The sequence below is a fragment of the Cygnus atratus genome, chromosome 6, assembly GCF_013377495.2.
Source record: "Cygnus atratus isolate AKBS03 ecotype Queensland, Australia chromosome 6, CAtr_DNAZoo_HiC_assembly, whole genome shotgun sequence".
Lineage (NCBI taxonomy): Eukaryota > Metazoa > Chordata > Aves > Anseriformes > Anatidae > Cygnus > Cygnus atratus.
This window is the reverse complement of record NC_066367.1, coordinates 11,370,806-11,386,220: the sequence shown is the minus strand read 5'-3', so window position 1 is coordinate 11,386,220 and position 15,415 is coordinate 11,370,806. Positions and strand designations below refer to the sequence as shown.

The window sequence follows — 15,415 nt, the reverse complement described above, 5'->3', positions numbered from 1 at the left end:
AGTTTCTCAGGCATTTTAAATTTGGGGTATTTGAAAGTGCTGGCTCCATGCAGTGTGGATTTTTGGTGGATCCTGATTTTTGCACCCCTCATCACTAAGCTCTCATTAAAGCTGCTGCAGCAAGCTTCCTCTGATTGCTCCCAGGCAGGGTGCTGGAGATGTTGCCTGCTTCCAAACCATTTGATTGCCTCAGTGTCATTTAGAATGGGAGTCCGGGGAAGAAGAGCACTACTCTATTTTAATCCTTATGCGGGTTCATTTGTGAAAACAAATTGGACAGGAGTTTAATTAAATGAAGTTACTATAGTAAAATAGAGTGTGGAAATCAATAAAACCACTGTTTTTACCTTGTTTATGTAGGAAAGCAAAAAGCTAGAGGTGCCTTGGAGAATGTTTCCAGGAATAACAGAGCATCACCAGGGAGGTAGAACCTGGGGAAGGGGTTGGAGAAGGAAGGAGATGTTGGAGCAGGAACAAGCAGGAGGCAAGGAAAAAACACAGTAGCCATGTGAGTGAAAGGACTATGTATGCATCATAACCAGAAAAGAGCTGAAACCTGTGAAAGAACTACTTAGAGAAGTTATTTAATACTTGGTCAAACTCAGAATTGATGTTGCTTTCTTTTGGGCAGGATGTGGACTAACTAATCCATTTTCTTCTTTTCCTTCTTTCTTTCCCTTCAGTGTTCAGGACAAAACTGGAGTGCTGGATGCTGTAGCTGTCCCTCACTTCATTCCAGAAATCACAATTGGAGGCAATGAATATGATAAAATCTATTACGAATTTCGATCGGTAAGTAATTCTGGAAGGGGAGCACTTGTACAACAGCCAGACAGCTGTCCCTGCAAAAGCGTTAGAACATTTGCAACTGTCCCGTGCACAGCCTGAGTGTTAATCTCATGCACACAGATGCATATTTCTAAAAGTAAGTTCTGGGTTTTGCCTAGATCCCCACCTTTTTTTTGAAGTCTAGCTTCCAAATAAGAGGAATAATGAAGCAAATGGTTTGTTTCGTAAGCTGATTTTCTTTTTTGATCTTTAGATGTGGACTAAAGGATCAGTCGTTTTCATTTGTTTTTGTTTCTCCTGCCCTGATTAGTCTCTGACCTCTGAAATCTAAAATAATCCTTTGAGTCAAACAAGAAAATTGGAAACCCATGGCGACTTCTATAAAGAAGACTGCTTATAAAACCCTTGGGGAGGGGGTGTTTTTCTGAAGTAGGCTGAGGAGGTATGAACATTACATTGGTTCTCAAAACTGTTGTTGCTTTAAATAGCGTGTTTCTGTAAGCAGGCACACATCCAAAGCCTGTTGTGGCCCAGCACTCTCTTACACCTCATGCAGGCTCCCACACAATGATTTAATTAGCTGCTTGCCTTTCTGGTTCTGGAGACAATGGCTTCCAATTGACTTAGCACTTTGCCCTATTGGTTATTGTTGTTTAGCTGGCATGGGGTCCTGCCTCGCTATGCAGTATTCTCCTGAGGCCCAGGTATTGTAAATTCTCGTTAGAGAAATTGTAGAATTGATGGCAATTACCACTGCTGGGACAAACTGAAGTTGCAGGTGATGGTATGTTTCCAAGTTGTGTTGAAATCTTCTCTGCCACTGTTTTGTTGTTGTTTTCCAAGAAATCACTGAAGACAAAGGAAGGAATATCTGTATGAACTGTTACAAGCCATGATTTGCATGGTCAGAGTACTGTCATTTTTCTTGTCCTGCTAGTATAGGGTCTCTTACTAGAGATGTAAGATAAATGTAAAGTTAAAATGTAAGATATGGTTTTGTGGACTCATTTAGAAACTTTGAACTTGCAGTATTTTCTTCGGAATGTTCACAGGGACTTTTGAACTGACTATTCAACATAATTTGTTCTTCCTCAGCTAACTGTGCAGTGGAGAGGCTCTTAAGTTCATGCTGTTCTGCCTCATTTGAAATGTATTCATTCCAGCTTGTAAAAGGGACTAAAGCTAAGGGTTAAAGCAGCAGAAAGCTTCTCAGTGTTCCTTGAGATTGTGTAATGTGTTTGAAAAACACCTTCCTGGTTCATCTGAGACATAGTTATCAGAATTCTGTGGTTTTTGGTATTGCATTTTAAATCCAAAACTTCAGGCTTAGACTACGAATTTTTGGAGTCCTTCACTCCAAGAGACGTCTATGTGTGTGCAGCACATATTTCAGAATGATCTGCTGCATGACTTGTTGCCAGCATGCAACATCCATCTGTACTGACAGTGTCTTTCTTCCCGAAGATGATAGGCTTTTTTTTGGCTGAAATGTCACTTAGCAGTGGAGCTGGGAATTATTGAGGCTGCCTGACACACAGCTAGGTGTGACCTGAGAGCTGTGTGCTGGGGAGCAGGGGTACTACTTCTGAAAGCCTTTTTTTCTTTTTTTTCCTCCAACTGTACAACAGCACGCCCCTCTCTGTGTTGGCAAGAAACTGGGAATGTCCTGCCTCCTCAGAAAGCTGGCTTCTAGGAAAAAAAAAAAGTGACTTTCCCTGCAGCCATAGCGAAAGGATGCTTAGGAGAAGGTATATGAATACCTGGGAAGGAAAGCTCAGATCGCTCTGCTCCATGCCAGTTGACAGCAGGAGCTGAGCATTTTCAGTGTAAAAAAAACATTGCCAAAATGAAATCTCCCATCTGCAGGCTTGCTTTTAGGCCCTGATTCAGGAAAGTACTATGGAAAGTGATAATGTCATTTGGAATAAGGAGGAATCGTGTGCGATCCACAAAGCATTCTGTTCAAGTCAGACAATACAGTCCACTGCTTTTTCTGGATTCTTAAACACTTGCAGTCCCTCAGGCATGGGGCTCTTCAGGGATGGTGCACAATGGAAAAAAAATGTTGAGTTTTCCTACTTTGCCTGAGCTACTAGAAAGGCAAGCACAAAGCCAACCCTACCTGCTGTTTTATGTTCTAAGAATTGAATCCTTTGTGTCGAGACTTCTGAAGATCTGCATTTTTCCTCCAACTTTGTTTAGCAAACGAAGGTGTGAATTTCTTTGAAAGGCAAGGCTTGTGTTCAGAGGTACTATAGGATGACAACAAGCAGTGCGCACAGAAAAGGCAGGTGAACTTGTAGACACACAAGTCTTGGATGTGAGTTTGCCTTCTCTAATGAGAGGGGATCTCAGGCCCTAACCCCTTGCCTTGCCCATGTCTATGTGCAGATGGTTGCAGCTCTGCTACCACTCTTAGATGTGAAGACGGATAAAAATTTTAGGCTCACGTGACTTGCAAGTAAAGGCTTAATTATGGTATAATTACAGAACTTTAACTTTTCCTTGTGGGAAATGCGTGCTTTTAAAGTTAGAGTAATGATGTTTACCACATAAACACAATGATTTGTGTAGGGGATTTTTTTTTCCTCGGCAGTCCTATAACTAGTTATACATCCCTGATCATACAAATAGGCAACTAACTGCTGTGCTTTTCAGCGTTGCATGCACACAATTCATGCTGCCTAATAATGGTGGTTTTCAGGGATTTGCAAATTCCAGGCAGAAGCTGGGTTTTGTTCAAGATATTAATTAGTCACAAGCAACTGAGGAGGAGGAGGAAACGCTTTTCAGGGAGCAAGATTTTAGTACATTTGCCTTTGCTCGAAATCATGAGGTAGCTACATACAGCTCTGAATACTATAAACTTGCTTTTTATGTATATCCTCTACATTTCTTCTGTAAATGTTCTTTCCACGTGTGAGGAGGTGGCTTTCTGCCTCTCTCTTAGCATAAAGTCATCTGGCAGGGTTCAGCCGTTCTGTTCAGGCATTCATAAACTTCTAAAGATGCTTTTCTGGCAAGGGAAAAGTAACCTTTTAGTCAGGTTCTGTAGATCAGAGATAAGCGTGTTCATTCTTAAGTGAAGCAACATTATTTTAGGAACTGTCAGACTAGTAAAGACTTGACTACTCTTTTTTTTCTTTAACAACTGCTGTATCTCTGTGCTTTCTTCCAACCGTGCACAATCCCCACAGATAATGCTCCAAACTCCATGTGTGCCCTGTGAAGCTGGAGCACTTAGGCAGATGTGTTTGCAGAGAAGATGAAAACAAATGGTTCTGTTTAATGGAATCAGTGTACTTAAATAATGTACTTATGTACTTCACACTCCCGAATGATGTTGGCAAGTCCTGCCTAAATCTCCTAGGGATGGTGAAAAAAGAATTCTTTTACGTGCATGTTCTTTTCTGTCTACATAAAAGTGCAGCTGTCTAAGATACATATTCAAACCATCTTTACCTACATCTTTACCTCCGAAAACAAAGCTGCAGGACTGTAAAATAATGTGTACTACCTTTCCATTCATTGCAGGTTGTAGGGAAATAATTAGTATTTCTTTTGCACAAACTTTGTATTTAAAAAGACAAAGAAATAAATAAGTAGGTTGCGCTTATCATGAGGTGTGCTAGAGTTTGGAGTCGAGGGCTTGTTGGTGTTCACTTGGCCATTAGAGCGGAGAATTCTTTTGCTATAAACAGGAAAGCTAAGTATTTAATACTTAGTCTCCTTTCTCGTGTCATCAGTTCTAACAAAAAGGATGTGTATTAGCCCACTTGCTCCAACCCTGGTTCCTGTAGCCTGTTTCCTCTGTCCAGCAGCTTGCCCCAATGTCTTTAAACAGAAGTGTAAGAAATCCTAGAGGGGAAAAGGGCTATTTTCAACAGTACGCTCTAAAACATGGCTTGCATCATACAGTCTAAGTTTTCTGATGGTATTTTTTTCTATCCTTTCTTCAGGGGGTAAGAATGTGCAGTGGGAGTATCCCATCGTCTTTCTAGCGTGCTGGGATTCTTTAAGTATATGTGTGGGTGTGTATATTAAAGAAAATGAACAAATGCTTGGGCACATAGATTTTCTTCCCACAAGACAGGCCTATGCACCTAGAAGTTCCTTTTGTAATAAAGCAAATCTCATATCAAAATGTTTTTTTATCTTTTGTTAGCCCAACTGATACAATTGGAAGAAAGTCAGGGATGTGTACCTTACCCTTGAAGCAGACAGTTTGTGAAGAATTCTTTGAAGTATTTATTCTATACTCTTGAACTACCTTCAAAGACACTTTCTATCACAATATGAGTTCCAGCTCCAGTGAGTGCATGTGCCTGTGTGTACGGCTTTCTTAGATCGGTTTTAGTTGTCATCTTTCCATCTGAGGTGTCCTTTTGCTCTTGTACTGAATTGGTAAACCCCCCGCTTCTCTTTCTTTACCCACATACTACTTTTCCCCCACCATGCACTGGATGTTTGCTGATCCTGGACACTGGCTGTCAATCCCTTCAACTTCCATCCCGTGATTCCTTTCCTTGATCATTCTTGGCCTCCTCCATACCGAATTTTGCAATGTCCCTTTCTGTCGTGAGATAAACTTTGCACTCATGCCATACTCACCACGTGAGGAAGGCAGAGACAGTAGTATTGATTCTCATCCGTCCCATCCCTTACACATGTAACATTATTTGTCTTGTCAGTGCAGCTCCATATTAAGCAAAGATGAAATGGATGGCTTGATTTTTTTTCTGTTTAACGTTTAACTCCTGAAGAAAGCAAATAAACGTGTCGCTGAAAGGTAGGAGAAGGCTCTTATTTATTTTTGCATCCTTCTCCCTTGGTGGGATCTCCCTTTTGGAATAGGGAGATGTTTACTCTAAGGCAAAGAAAACTCGAGCAAGTCAGAGACCTTGCTACTGCTGTCAGATGCAGTCTGGCTCCCTTGAGGGAGCCAGATGCAGGTTTGATGTGGCCCAGATTGCATGTGGGGTACAGGCCTGGCACATCTTGCCAGCTGTGGTTGCTTGGGGCTGCTGGTAAATGGGGGGCTAGCAATCCCTTCAGCTTTTCTCTCCCCTGTAAGAATGCAGAGCACTGCTGGCTTGCACACCCAACAGCCTCTGTAAAATACCCTGAACTACAAAAGAAATGCTTTGGCTTCCAGGATGTCAGTGTGGATGAACAACAGGGAGTGTTTGCGTCAAAAATAATGCACTGAGCTTTAACGTGGCGGTAACTGGGTAGTAAACATTGTAGCCTTTGGCCTCAGACTTTAGACCAAATTGTTGCAGCAGCTACACTTTGCACATACATACGCACGTGTATATAATCTTCTCTGTGTGGATAAATAGAACTTGGTCAAAGGGTGTTTTTTCTTTTTTTTCAGAAGCCTGTAGCTTTTCATGGTTTAGTTAGGTTACAAGAATTGTCTTCCATGGTACTCTTGCCTTTGCAGAATTAAGGAGGTTAGGATATATATTTCTTTCCTCTTCATGTTTGCAGTTATATCAAAGATGGCCACTATGGTAACAAAGTCTTCTGTTTTCTCTCTCCTGTCATTTTTTTCTTGTCTTGCTGAAGTTTTGGGTTTTTTTAGGATCAAGGACTCCCATTCCATTTCTTATTTTTATGGAGATGTTTGACAGCTCTAATGCCCAGCCCTGTCTGCTCTTGGATCCAGGAAGGAATGAAAACAGACGCACAATAAATTAGGAAAGGCTCAATTTGTTTTTGCTGCTTTATCTCTGCAAAAATATTTTTAGCTATTTCTAAAATAACAGTAAGAAGTTGCCTAACTGGGTATCTGTAAAACTACAAGAACCTCAGGAATAACTAAAAATGAGGAATTACAACGTTGTTTCTGAAGGTTGCCTGGGAAGGGGTAGGAATAGGCCCATGATCTACTTCTCTTCCCTTCTCCCCGCTCCTCCTCTCCTCTCACCAATCTTGTGTGCGCAGGGAGAGCGTGAGAGGTTTGAACAGCCTCTCTCTGCTTCAGAAAAGTGTAGCTCCTCTGCCCTGCTTCCCTTCAAAGATAACATGGGCAATTGGCAGGGAAATCCATCCCAAATGTGGAGGGGAGGAGGACGTGAGAGACCTTGGGAGTGTGTCAGATCTGTCCTGGTAGCTGTGTCTGCATTGTTTTAGATGACAAACCACGCTGTCCCAGGCGCTGGGTGCCTATGTAAATCAAAAAGACAGTAAAATCCTACTGGCATTAAAAGAATCCATTTCAAACTGACAGTCTGCCATTGAGCCCTATGAAAGAAAACACTTTTCTGTGGGAGCACATCCTTCTCCTCTAAAACCCTTCTCAGTCCCACATCACGATAGGAATGTGATCTACAAGGTAGACCTCTGCTTAAGATGAAAAAGAAAGGCTTTGTTGGTGATTAAGCAAAAGGGAGAAAGAACTTGCAGCTGAACTGCTTCCACTCTTCTGCATCTCCTAGGAAACTTCTTTTTAAAAAAAAAAAAAAAAAAAAAACCCTCAGAGGACAGTTTCATCTCGGTACCTTATATTGAAGATTGTGCTCTAGATCAGGAAACAGTTTTGGCAAAGCTATAAGGATACTTTACTCTATTTCTCACGCTCGTTCCTATCCCTGCATTGCTCCTCAGGGTAACATCTCCAGGGGTCTTAAACCGTGAAATAGTGTGTATTTGAGATGTTGAACTGTGCAGGTATGCTGGCATATTGGTTGGGACAGCATTGTATGTGAACTTCCTTTTTTCCTGATAGCATTTTTATGCTGAGAAGTAGTTCAGAGCTTTTCAGTGTAGAACTGGCATTTCTAAGAGCTGTTGTTACTTTGGGCGACGAAGAATGGCTTGGGTTGGAAGGGGACCTGAAGGATCATTAACTCCAGCTAGAGTGCTACAGGGAGTGCTGTTGGAAGAAGTCTTCTCCATTTTGTCTGTCCAGTAAGAAGAGTGAATCTGCAGTTAACATAACACTGTCCAACTTGGATATAGGTACTTGGCTTTTTCCTGTGGTCGGTCTGCAGTCTGTAGTGGATAATTGGTGTTTCTAACATGTTCTTTCCTAAGAGAAAGCAAAGTAGACTTTATTTTGCCAGGGTGGAGAATAGTTGCTATAGCAGGTTGACGCTGTGGAAAAAAGCTGCAACAAAATATTTAGCCATACCATGTTGTTTATTTATTCTTGGCTGTCTTGCAAAAGCAAAGCTGGAGATATGCATTAGATTGTTTATGGTGTTTGTAGTTGTTCAAATTACAAATCACAAATTCCTTTCTACAGATCAGATTCCTGCTGATACTCAACTATGTGGCTTAAAATAAAAATACTTCAGCTTTAAAGAAATAAGCTGTGTTCTCCTTACGGACACTTCTATTCCAAAAGATTTCTATTGACTACTCTGGTTGTTGTTTTGGTTGGTTGTTCTGATTTTGTGTGTGTGTGTGTGTGTGGGGAGTGAATGAAGGGTAGGACAACATTCATTGAACCATTTCAGTAAAAAGTAAAGTAAACTGAACCTCAGTTCAGTAAAGCTTTTGAGTGCTGTGTTACTTGAGCTATAGTGAATGCTAATAGTTAATTCATAATTAAGAATTTTGTCCAAGAAAAGAATGTCAGGAGTTAAGCTGTAAATAAACACTTATCTATGCCAATCCTCTGGAATTCAAACTACACCTTTAATGTGTGTTTAGGGGCTTGTTACCCTCACCCCTTTTTTGTCTTTTGCTCTGGAACATGGAAACAAAACAGTTCCAAAGTGCATCACCAGATATGAATTTATAGGTTCTTAAATTCTCGTAACTTTAGCTGTGTGACAGTCACTGGCAACAACCTTCTGGAAGTCAGAATTCCTACTGGAAAAAGCAGGAGCGTTCACCAACAGCGATGATGGCAGGTGCTATTATTATGCTTATTATAAACAGCCACTAAATGAAAAGGCTTGGATATTGATGAATGAGTGTATGCTTCGCAGCTTAATGACTCTGTTTTTAAGTGCTGTTTGATCAGTGCTGCTCAAAACATGCTATTTATAGATCTATTTTAGCTGCGAAGCCCACCCATTAGTAGAAAGCAGCATGAAGAACAGAAGGAAAAAGAATGGTAATTCTTCTTTTTTTTCCTTTCTCCTGGAATATTGAAAAAGAAGACATACTCGGAGCTGATGGATGTACACCTTTCCAGTCTGTTAAAGCTCTCCAGAGCTCTACCTGTACACGTCTGGTTTGAAATTATTTTGAGGAGCTATGAAATGCAGCCACAGCGTATAGCAAACAGCTGGCTATAGCTGTTTGTTGCTACTCTGCAGCATATACCACTTTATAGGGCTTTTCATCATGTTTATAGTTTTGACAGACACTTCTGTGGCAGAGTTCTTAATTTAACTGATGAGATGATCTTGTTTTTGTCTTTTTACTGATGTTCTTTTAAAGTTGAGCAGTTTCATTCCTCTGAGTTGGCTCTACCTTTTGCTGGGTAAAACTTATTTCATTAGTTTCATTCTTCATGTGGTGGATTTTATAGCACACTTCTCGAGTTAATCCTTGCTGCTAACTCTGAGTTCTGCATGGTGTAACGCAGCAGACCAAGGCTTGATTCTCAGTCTCGTCTGTTTCCATGGAGTGGAAAAGTCCATTATTCAACAGTGACCCTGCAGGGGCTTGCATTTGCCTCCTGCAGGGATGCATGGGAGCTGTTGTGTCTCTCTAGAGGGATCTGTGCTGCTGCTCGCTTGACCAGTGCTGCTTCAGCTGTGAGCTCCTGAGGGCAGAGACCCAATTCTGCGTTGCAAAGCGTGTGTCTAGATTGCTGCAGTGATAACAAGGCTTTTCTTACTTCTCATGGGAAAGGTGCTTCAGCTTTGTAATAGTCAACTGCTTTCTCTGACACGTGGTGTTGGGTAGACCTGTTGATGTGCTCTGTAGGTCTGTAGGGACTGATGCCAGTAAAGGGTTTGAAGGGATTTATTTGACCCCATATGCTGTTACTCCTGCTTGCCCATGGAAATGTTGTTAATAACAATGCATAATAAGACACGCTTATTATTAACATGGCCATTAAGTTGTACCTGTTCTTCGACCTTAACTCTAGTTTTCTTTGAAGGTAAAGAGCATGGAACGCGCCTGTGAATGTGCCAGCCACTTGCAGGTGACATGGTCTAGTTAATTTTCATCCCAGTTCCAGCTGGGAAACTTCCTCTGAATGCAGAAGTCTCCTGGAAAATGCAAGTCTTGTACAACTATTTGCCTGGTCTCCCACTGAGACCGTGTCCAAATTTTTAGTGTCAGCAGTATCCTTCAGCAAGGGGTTTTTCAAGCCATTGGCTTCATTTGTTGGCATGTGTATCTTGTGCTGGAAGAGGCAGTGAATATTCGGTCCCCCTGTGTTCTCCCAACCACTGGCAAGTTAAGTAGAGCTGTGTCCTATCTCTCTTCTGGGCTGGACAGGTCACCTCTTCTGGCAGCAACCCCAGTAGCCTCAGTGCAGTCTGCTTGTTCCCATCCCTGCCCTCGCGCTGCCTCCGCAGCCAGCAGGAAGACAGGCTGGGAATTTCAGCTGGGCCAGAGCTGAGGCTGCAGTTTGGGGCACTGCTTTAACCACTTGCTGCCACCAAAAGGAGCACAACCAACTGTCTGCCCCGCATCCCTAGATCTTCCTCCTACCACTTTTTTCTGCAGCTGTCTGGTATGCGTCTGGCTGACCGAGCTCCCTGAGTCACTGAAAATCACCCAGCCAAAAGGAGTGTATTGCTTCTCGCTGGGCGAGGGAGGTGGCTGGGCTCGTGGGACGATCCAGCAAGCTGCAGAGCACGTTTGGACTGCACAGCAGAGAGATGAGAGGATGGGTGCTGTGGGACCTCTCCTTTCTGTTGGCATCAAGCTGTTTGGTCCATGCAACGTCATCAACATCATCATGATGCTTTCTGTTTGGCTGTGTTAGCGCAGGCTCCTCGTGCAGCTGAGCAAACGCTTGATCTGGCAGAAGGTGGGCCTTCAAGGAGTTGGAGGGGAGGCAGAGAACCACAAGAACAGGAACAACTCCTGTTTGAGTATTTTTCCAGGTGCTGAATATATGCTAAAAGATGAACAGCTTCCTCCCCTATGGAATAGACCAGCCTTGTTCCTAGCTGTGTGCTTTTATTTATTTATTATTTTCTTACTACAGGCAGTTCTGCCAAACGTGAGCTTTGAAGGGCCCTTTCTCAGGAAGTCATTCCTGTTACTCGCACCTGACTCTAGCAGTGCGCAGAATATAAACTCAGATGATTCTGCTTGCTAGGTAAACCAGGATTTGTTTATGTGCCGTTTCCTGGCTGTTTGGAAAGCTCACCAGTAATATATCCCGAAACTTGATTGCTTTTGCCAAGGCCCACTGTGAACGATGGAGTATGCATGAATACTTAGAAAATTGCTTTGATGTATTGCATGTCTTTAACCAAAGGCACATGGGGAATTTGTTTTGGACAATGAATTTGAAATCTGCTGGGATTGATACTGTGCCCTTTTAAGAGGGTAGAATTCCCCAGAAATGAAACTGTAAACTCCTGTATTTTCCCAGAGAGCTCCTGTTGCTTTAATAATCTTGTTATCTGGGAATCTCTTGAAGTATCAAAGGGCCAATTATGTGCTGCCCAGAGAGGACCAGGGAGAGCTGTTTTTGTGCTTGAATTAATAGATACAGGCTGGTCACAGCAGGTCTGATGTCCTCCCTAGCTCACCACTGCAAATTTGTAGGGCAGGGACAGTAATCACTTATTTCCATCTCACATCTCCTCTTTGCTCAGCAGGAGTAACTCTTAACAGGACAGCATGGTTTCTTCTGATGTTTAGACAAAGCATTAAAGACAAACTTTAAATGAAAAGCCCTGGAAACACTGATCAAGAATGACTTGTAATAGCTTGTGACAAGGCGGGGTGGTGGGTGTCTCATGAAGGAGGCAGAAGTCTTCTGTTAGCTTGATGCTTTATGGAAAGAAATGTCTTATCTTCTGACCTTCAAATAAAAAAAAAATTAAAAAATACCCCCACCTTCTTTAAAACATCAGGCTTTTTCCTGGATGAAATAGCTGTTTTTGTGGCATGATCATAGATTTCATCCAGACTTGGTCTTGCTTCTTTCCACAGGGGCAGTTCTCTTAAACAAGATACTTTCACAGGCTTTTTTGAAAGGAGAAGTCACTGGGACACATTGAGGTCCTGTGTGAAACCAGAGTTTGAGTGGAGTTGAGCAAATGTTTTTTGCTTAATTATTTGTAAAGATTGCCAGCAGATAGGATATTTTTTAAAGGAAAGGCTTTATTGTAGCTTCTTTGCTTGCTCCAGACTTTCTTGCAAAATGCCTCTGCCTTTTCACAGCGGTTTGCTTTTTGATTCCAGCGCTATGTCGATGATGGAAGTTGTCTCTTTGTCTTTTTCATTCCTAGAGATAGGAAGAGAGGTTCCGGAGCTAGGACCCAAACATTTGTGGCACTTTAGTTCATGGTCAGTACTTTCTGAAAAGGACTGCTTTAACACCTGAGACGTAAATGCTGAAATGTATCTACATCTTTTTCCTCTCTAGGATCACTCAGTTAAGAGTAATTGCCAGCGCAGCTACTTTATGTATTGATCCTGTTGCTGGGAGGCTTTGTATCCTGTGGCTTAGTTATCTAATGGGTACAGAGCCTGGTTTATATTTATTCAGGCAGCGAGTGCACTAAAAAATTTGTGGTGTTTTTGCAGTGCGAGTTGGTAAGAGACGATTTTGATGACAGCGTTGCTGGCACGCTTGTGTAGCCTTCCATCACGTGCGCGTGCTTTTGCTGACCTGGTGATGTAGCCCGCGCTCTCCCAGCCTGCAGAGAGCACGTACGCTGCCTAAGGAGAGTTCGCTATTTTTGCTGTACTGGCAGCTTCTCTCTTGCAGTCCCACATGCTGCTTTAGTAATCCCTTAAAATGGCTGCTGCTTAAACGGCCTCTTTCCTCGGATCTTTAAAGCTGAAGGTGGAACGGCTTGGGTTAGTGTCTCTAGTGTTGCCCGGTGTGGTGCTGCTGGGAGGGTCTTGTGCCTGTCCTCTCCTTCCTGAACCCCATGCGAGGCGTTGGCTGTGGGGTGTCTGTGTGAGCGGCCTGGCTGAACCCCTGGGTTCAAATGCCAAGGCTGTTTAGGCTAGAGTTCACCTCTGTTTGGTCTCATCTCTGTTACAACTCGCTTTCCCTCTCTGCTGAGGATGCAGACCCTCCAGCTTTCCTATTATATGTGATGTCCCTCTGCCAGTGCTCCAGTCCATCCAGCCTTTCCCTCCACAGCACATTTCTTAGTTTGCTGGGCTCAAGCTGTTTCCTGTGTCTCCTGAGACCAGTGAAACCAGCCATTACTCCTGACATGCTGTCCGACAGAAAGGCTGCCTGGGATGGTCCCCAGCCCGGAGCAGTCTTGTGTATAGCGATGGGTTACACACTGTTAAGAGCAGAGCAGTTAAGTGATGTTGTGCAGCAGCACAGTGTCTCCCTGAGCCCTGGTTTGGGAACCACTGGTACAGAAAAGTCCATCGAGTTAACCAGCAAGACTGTGAGCTGCTTAGGCAGAGGTCAGCTCCCAGAAACACGAGGGGTCAATGCAGAAGAATTACAGCCTGAAAGGTCAGTGATGTTCAGAGGCTGCAAGTGAAGGTTGTTGCTTAGGTCCCACGGTACCTGTGAAATTTGGGGTAGGGGATTTGAGAAACTTCAGTTTTTCCATCAAGTAGTAGTTTCTGGCTTTGCTTATGAAGACAGGCAGATATTACTTTCTGCTTTAATGAAGTTAAGTTCAGCTCTTGAAGGCTAAATATGCAATTTCATTTGAATGGTTTAATTTAATGTGGTAATTAACTCAGTATTTCATGCATGAAACTTCATGTATTTAATAATGCGTGCCTATTTTGGCATGAGATTCTTCTGGCTAATTCCATTCCTCTGCTGCACACTCTGATTAGAGGGGTCATCCCTTACTAAAATGGGGAACATCATACAGGGGAAGAAATGGATGAATCCAGATGGAGCCATGCTGTTCTGGTGGTGGGATATTGGTCTAGTTTATATGTATATACATACCATTAACATCGTGTTTTTGTGGGTCCCCCCTTACCAGCTGTACAGCTCTATTTTTTTCTAAAGGCATGAATTTTCCTACAAGTGCTATCTTCATTTTGCAAAGAATTGCAGATTATAGGTTGCGCTTTTGCAGGTAACGGAAGTCACTTTACTGAAATTTTTAGATTCTGTATAAACAATGAAAAGAAAAATGTTTCTGACTAAACTTTCTGCTTTCTCTAGCTTCCTGGCCGCTATTTTAGTAAAGGCTACAATGCTGATGTTGGGGACAAGTGGATCTGGCTGAAATGAAATCTGCCTCACTTGGGAGCCCTAACAGTGATCAACCACAGAACTTGAATGAAGAAGAAGCTGAGTTCAGTGTGCCTGCTCTGCATCAATTCTGTGTAGCACAAAGAAAATGCTGGGTAAATCATCTTCCAGCCACAGCATGAGAGAATAGACTCCCAGAAGGCAAATCATTTTATACTGGTTTGTTCTTCCCTGATGAATTTGGGATGCTTTGTCTTTGAATGTTTAATAGTCCGTGTGTAATAGAAAAGTGATCTGGTATTACAGGGGGCAGACTTAAGATCAATGCTGAACTTTTTCTTCATCAAGACTGTGGCATGTTGTTATACAGGATTATTGTTGTTTTGCTGAATCAAGACAAATTAAACCTGTATCCTCCTGGTTCTCACAAAGTTAATTTGTTGCTCTGTCACGCATGGTGTTTTATTAGTTTCATTAGAAGGGCGCACCTGCTTAAAAAAATAACACTCACATCATGTTCTGAAAGCTCCTTACTGGACATCAGCATTAAAACAAGCAAGCATAAAGAGAAGTTTGAGAGAAGGAAATAAGAGGTCTCAGTTTGAACAGCAAAATATCTGTTTAAAAGTAAAACAAAACAAAATCAAAATTGCCAGCAGTTGTACCCATAACTTCTTCCTTTGAATGGAAACTGTAGATCAAAATGTTTGTTGGGTATAAAAGACAAAAGTAATTATTATTTTTGTAAGTCCCTGAAAATCCAAGTCATTTCTTTTTAAAGAAATGATTCATTTGGTATTAGTTAGTCACACAAATGAGGCACCTTGGCATTGGTTCAAGCATTGCTGTCCAGATTTAGTCTGCAGTAATTCTGCATTTCCAGCAAGGGGCTAAGTACTTTAGTCATTGAATAAAAGCGCTGCCAGGCATTCCAGTTCTCAGGGCAATGCCTTTGAAATAAGCAACCAAGTCTAGCCCATGCCCCTTCCTGTATCAAAACTAGTATGAAGAGACTCCTTTAATAAGGGCCTTGGGGGCCCAGTTAGATACTGAAACAAATGAACAGTGGGATAGAAATGTGGCTCTTCTCACTGATCTCTTAGCTCTGCTTCTGTGTTTTATGGCTTTAGTCACATTTCCAGTTGCAAAAGGACAGACTGCTGTGCCACCCTGTGCTAATACAGCTGGTGGATTCACAGAAAGAAGCAAGTGCTAGGATGTAAGACCAGTGCTATGCCTCAGGCTTGTGTGAAACGCAGCAGACCCCCAGTGTCCTCAGTACTCCGAGGTTTTCTGTTCTTGGGGCCTGGTCAGCAGAAGGAGCTGCTCAGC

At 42.4% G+C, this 15,415-nt stretch overlaps 1 protein-coding gene across 1 annotated transcript in view; it reads left to right on the top strand.

Moving 5' to 3' along the window:
• NDUFA10 (NADH:ubiquinone oxidoreductase subunit A10) overlaps positions 1–14,514 on the top strand; it is a 45,867-nt gene extending 31,353 nt beyond the window's left edge. The window contains exons 9-10 of the mRNA XM_035569852.2: positions 684–792; positions 14,054–14,514. Of these exons, the coding sequence (XP_035425745.1) occupies positions 684–792; positions 14,054–14,122 (178 nt within the window). The 3' untranslated portion in view covers positions 14,123–14,514. The remainder of the gene's footprint in view (positions 1–683; positions 793–14,053) is intronic.
• The last annotated feature ends 901 nt before the right edge of the window (positions 14,515–15,415 follow it).